The sequence below is a fragment of the Anolis carolinensis genome, chromosome 6 (assembly GCF_035594765.1).
Source record: "Anolis carolinensis isolate JA03-04 chromosome 6, rAnoCar3.1.pri, whole genome shotgun sequence".
NCBI lineage: Eukaryota > Metazoa > Chordata > Lepidosauria > Squamata > Dactyloidae > Anolis > Anolis carolinensis.
Window position 1 is genome coordinate 95,356,041 of NC_085846.1, and position 6,000 is coordinate 95,362,040.

At 42.2% G+C, this 6,000-nt stretch overlaps 1 protein-coding gene across 3 annotated transcripts in view; it reads right to left on the reverse strand.

Annotated features, from left to right (window-relative positions):
* The window catches only part of rundc3b (RUN domain containing 3B), a 38,658-nt gene extending 36,044 nt beyond the window's left edge, over positions 1 to 2,614 (reverse strand). Inside the window, exon 1 of one of the 3 annotated variants that reach the window (XM_008112487.3) lies at positions 2,236 to 2,614. In XM_008112487.3, coding sequence (XP_008110694.1) covers positions 2,236 to 2,339 — 104 coding nt within the window. In that variant the 5' untranslated portion in view covers positions 2,340 to 2,614. The remainder of the gene's footprint in view (positions 1 to 2,235) is intronic. The other 2 variants (XM_003222092.4, XM_008112488.3) reach the window with 2 other exon arrangements.
* Between the last annotated feature and the right edge of the window lie 3,386 nt (positions 2,615 to 6,000).

Below are 6,000 nucleotides of genomic sequence, written 5' to 3' on the forward strand. Positions count from 1 at the left end.
ACATATTAAAACATGAATTTTAATGCGTGTTTGAATGCGATTTTCCTGCTTCTTGGCAGGGTGTTGGACTGGATGGCCCATGAGATCTCCTCCAACTCTATAATTCTATGTCCTTTGTTTAATCTCAGTTACGTCTGTTTTAATATGTATTTCATTGAGATATGTTTTGATATGTAACTTTTATGGAGGTATGTTTTAGTGTGTGCATTGCTGTGTTTGTAACCCGCCTCGAGCCATGAGGAGAGGCGGGTAAGAAATAAATTATTACACATGGTACATTGATCATTTCTATATAGTCTAGATCAGTGTGGTCCAACCTGCAGCCCATGGGTTGCATGCGGCCCACCAATTCATTTTTGTTGGCCCTTGCTCTTCTTACTGGAAAAATATTTTAATTTAACATTTGGAGAAAAAATCATTTACCCTTCTTACTGCTTTAAATTTTTAAGAAATGTTTTCTTTCTGGAATGTCTCTGACCCTCAGATTCCTATACTAAAGTTTGATTGGTTCTCAGGTAACTAAAGGTTGGACCACACTGGTCTAGATAGTAGTAGATCCATGGAGTATATTCCAGACAAAACATCATGAGTTATAATTAACATGTCTTATTGGATTTATTTTCTTTGTGTTGCGATTTGCCCTTATGATTTGTTTGTTTTAATTTAACTGGCTTCCGACAAGTTTCCGGGCTCAATTCAAGGTGCAGGTTATTACCTATAAAGCCCTATACACTTTGGATCCAACCTATCTTTGAGACAGCATCTCTTTATATTAGTGGTTCTCAACCTGGGGTCCCCAGATGTTTTTGGCCTTCAACTTCCAGAAATCCTAACAGCTGATAAACTGGCTGGCATTTCTGGGAGTTGTAGGCCAAAAACATCTAGGGACCCCAGGTTGAGAACCACTGCTTTATATGAACCAGCGTAGTGTCTCAAGGGCAGTTGGTAGGATGAAAAAGAGAGCCTTCTCTGTTGTGGCTCTCCGGCTCTGAAATATCCTCCCAAAAGAGATTCATTAGTCCTCATCCTTCAATCTTTCTGATCCAGCCTAAAAACATGAATTTTTAAACAGGCTTTGGACCTCAAATAGGCTGAAATGGACCCATATGAGGTTGACACTCTGGAACTTCAGCTGTGAATTGATGGCAGCTAGGTTTATCTACAGATTTCTGCGTTTTCAAAATTGGGGTGTTTTTATTGTATGTATTGATAGTGGCTTGTTATAATTTTATGTGACATTGTTTTATATTCATGTACTTTTTATGTTATATACTGCACCCTGGAGTGCCTTTGTAAGCTGCCCCGAGTGCCTTCGGGGAGAAGGTGGCAGGATATAAATACAGCTTATTATCAATATTATCATTAACCTTTTGGAAGTAAGCGAGATGATACTATGTATATTGTTCTCTCTGTTGTAAGACGCCCCGAGTCTCCTTGGGGAGAGGTGGTGTGATATAAATAAAGCTTTATTATTATTATTATTATTATTATTATTAAAAGTACATGTATGAGGTATGGAGACAGATATGGGGTATAGAGGTAGCTATATCCTAGACAGAAATAGTATGAGGTATATAGGTAAAGGTTTTCCCCTGATGATAAGTCCAGTCGTGACCGACTCTGGGGGTTGGCACTCATCTCAATTTCTAAGCCGAAGAGCCGGAGTTGTCCGTAGACACCTCCAAGGTCATGGGGCCGGCATGACTGCATGGAGCACCGTTATCTTCCCGCCGGTGCAGTACCTATTCATCTACTCACATTTGCATGTTTTCGAACTGCTAGGTTGGCAGGAGCTGGGGCTAACAGCAGGTGCTCATTCCGCTCCCGGAATTTGAACCTGGCACCTTTTGGTTCACAAGTTCAGCAGCTCAGCGCTTTAACACACTTTGCCACCAGGGGCCCCTTATATAGATATATTCAAGATTAAAAGTATGGGTCATATATATTGGTATATTCTTGGTGGAAATATACACATGGGACATATTTTAGACACAAGTATATGTATGGGGTATGAAAGGAGTAAAGTGGGTATATTCTAGAGAGAACAGGCATGGGCAAAATTCGGCCCTCTCTCAATTCCTACCGGCTGTTAGGAATTGTGGGAGTTGAAGTCCAAAACACTTGGAGGGAAGGCCGAACTTTGCCCATACCCGAGATAGAAGGCAATGCATGAGGGCATGTTTTAGGCAGAGGTGTATGTCTAGATGCCAGAAAACCAGTCCAGGACGCGCTCACCTGCAGACGGTGATGAGGTTCCGCCTCTCGACGGTGGCGTTGCGGGAATAGACGCTTTTCCTCCGGGAGGAGGAATGGAGTCCCCCGAGGTTGAACGACGCCATCTCTCCGTGGAGAGAGAGGGAGGCAGGTGCCGGCGGCGCCTTTGTTCCGGGGATGGAGACGGAGATGGAGAGGAGGCTCTTCTCAGTCAGCGCAGCGGCGGCTGCTGCCTCAGGAAAAGACGCAAAGCGGAACGGGGCAACAACAACCCTTTAACGCGGAAAGGGGAGAGGGCCTTTAACTCAGCCCTTCCCCCTCCTCCGCCTCCCTCCGTCCGCTCTTCTAAACAGCTGATCCGCACCTCAGGAATCGCCTCTGAAAATTAAAAAAAAAAGCAGCTGCACACACAGCCGGGACTGCGGCGCACCGGTCGGGCCAGCCAATCGCGAGGCGGCGGGGGCGGGGCTTAGGGAAGACTGGCAGGGGGTGCCTCGCGCTTGGAGCGGAGCGGAGGCGGCGCGTGCTTCCAACGGGCGCAGCTGTCAGTCAAGGAAGAAAGGGAGAGTGCCGGCCAATAGGGGGCGCTGTTAGGGCGGGGAGTGAGCGCTGAGGGGAATCCTCGCGACTGCCTCAGGCTCTTTCCACACAGCTGAATAAAATCCCACATTATCTGCTCTGAACTGGGATATATGGCAGCAGGGTGGAGTCAGATTGGTCAAGGCCCTTCCACACAGGCATATATATAACCCAGAATATCAAGGCATGAAAACTCACAGTGGTCCCCTTCCACACAGCTGAATAAAATCCCACATTTTCTGTGTGGAAGGGCCCAATATCTGCTTTGAATTGGAATACAGTAGAGTCTCACTTATCCAGACTTCACTTAATCCAAGGTTCTGTATTATCCAAGGCAGTCTGCCTTTTAGTAGTTACTGTTTTTGTAGTAATTGTTGCAATGTTTTGGTGCTAAATTTGTAAATACAGTAATTACTACATAACATTACTGTGTATTGAACTGCTTTTTCTGTCAGTTTCTTGTAAAACATGTTTTAGTGCTTAATTTGTAAAATCATAATGTAATTTTATGTTTAATAGGCTTTTTCCTTAATCCCTCCTTATTATCCAAGATTTTCGCTTTTCCAAGGTTCTGCCAGCCCGTTTATCTTGGATAAGTGAGACTACTGTATATGGCAGTGTGGACTCAGGGCTCTTCCACACATCCATATAACCCAGCATATCAAGGCAGAAAATCCTACACTATCTGCTTTGAACTGGTTTATCTGAGGCCCTGATTCTCTTGAAAGCCTCTTCACCATAAGTTGAAGTGAACTTGATTTTTTTTTCTGTGTCAGGAGCGACTTGAGAAACTGCAAGTCACTTCTGGTGTGAGAGAATTGGCCTTCTGTAAGGATGATGCTCAGGGGACGTCCCAATGTTTTACCATCCTGTGGGAGGCTTCTTTCATGTCCCCGCATGGGAAGTTGGAGCTGACAGTTGGGAGCTCACCCTGCTCCCCGGATTCGAACCGCTGACCTTTCGACTAGCAGTCCTGCCGGCACAAGGGTTTAACCCATTGCGCCACCGGGGGCTCCAAGTGAACTTGTTGGCAAATGGCAATATTTGGGCACCTGTTAAAATCCTGTTATAATCCTGTTATATACCAAAGGTCCCAGGTTCAAACCCCGGGAGCGGAGTGAGCGCCCGGTGTTACCTCCAGCTTCTGCCAACCTAGTAGTTCAAAAACATGCCAATGTGAGTAGATCAATAGGTACCGCTCCGGTGGGAAGGTAACGGCACTGCATGCAGTCATGCCGGCCACATGACCTTGGAGGTGTCTACGGACAACGCTGGCTCTTTGGCTTAGAAATGGAGATGAGCACCAACCCCCAGAGTCAGACACAACTAGACTTAACTTCAGGGGAAACCTTTACCTTTACCTTATAATCCAGAACTCAGGGCTGGCCAAGTCAGTCAAATATAAATAAAAAGGAAAATAATAAGAAGAACTCTGAAGGGAGAAATAGTCTGTATTCTCTCGCCCCAAGTATTTCGGATAAGGGACACTCAACCCTTATTTACTCACAAAAAACTACCTTCAATGGGTTTAAAGGCAATGAGGAATGATCTAAACATACCTAAAGCAATTCTTGCACCCTTTGATTTATAAGAATGCCTACATCAACAAGAATTGCCATTTGAATTACCTATGCTTTACTTTCTACTTTATGTTTCACATTAACGAGGATAAAATATTAATGTAGCAACCCATTTGTAGTCCACTGAAAGCAAGGAGATTATGGATAGGATGCATAGATCATAAGAAGTTTGGGCCTATTGCTCAGAACTTTCCAGACAGGTAGTGTTGCTGACACACGGTTTAGACATGCATCATTTTGCAACACAGTAATTCAGTTTTACCAACAAATAGGAGATTAAACCAACCCCTTAGAAGAGATATGGACACATAACATGGATTGTAATAATGAAATGTATGAAAATATTTTGTATGTTTTTTAAAATATACCGTTCTTCTCCCCCAGGGGTTCTTGTCACGTTCTCGTGACACACCTACACACTAACATGTCAAAATACACAGCTTGGAAAGCTCTGATTTAAAAAATAAATGAAATATTTATTTCCATTTAATGGAAAGACACACTTTTGTCAAGAACTACATCCTGAACATGTTGGACGTTTTGCGTTCTGATCATATAACACTACATAACACAATTTTTGTTCCTGGGTTATAAATGTAATTTCCTAATTGGTTCTATCATAAAAATATAGAAAGGGCTTATTAAATTGCAAAAACTTTGTTTTTGTGGGACATCCTGCAGCACATTTTGCTATAGTTTTAAAACGAATATCTTATTGAGTCTCAATTAATTCAACATTGTTTGTGGCAGCCACAAAAGTTAAGTTTCTGGAGTATAACAACTAATTTCAAAGTAAGTACCGCACAATTAAACAGCAATACATAGAGTAATTAAAGTAAGTAGCCTGAGTCTAATCTCGCTCTCAAAAAACCAAAATGACTAAACCTGAAGCTATTGTACTTTGGCCATATAATGAGATAATGTTAGAAAATATGATAAATGGCAAGCAGTAAGAAAAAGAAGACCATTTTACAAGCGAATTGACTTCATAAAAGAAGCCCCAGTTCTGAGTTTGCAAGAAGTTTGCAAGGCTATTGATGACATGATATCTTTGAGGGCTCTGTTTTTTTTTTTTTTTTTTTTTTGAAAGTTAGAAGTTGAAGCTGACTTGATGGGAATTAACAATAAAAACAAATAAAAAGACAACTTGGGTCCATCATGGGTTTGTGAATTCTGGCCTCCAAAGTTTTTAAATACAGTATGTTGTTGTTGCTGCTGCTGCTGTGGCGTTCCTTCAAGTTATCAACTTATGGAGACACTACAACAAATCTGTATGTATGTGCCTCCAAGTTGCCTCTCCACTTTTAATTTCATAGTTTTTTTTAAGGCAGGGAATACACAGAGCTGTTTTTGACTCTGAAATATAGCTAAGCTATAATGGGGTCTTCTTGCCTTTCTCTTATCTGCTTATACATTATCCAACCACCACAAGGTGTCCTCATTTAGCCAAATAAAATTTGACTTCTTAAGTTTTGCTTTGAAAGCTTTTTATCTATTCCCTTAAAGTTGCATCTGTGAGGATTAGCTTAAATAAAACACTCCCATCCATTCGAAAAGATCATGGTACACTTATTTGGAATCATCACCTTGAAAACATATCACCCAGACCCAGCTGGAGAGCAGTTCT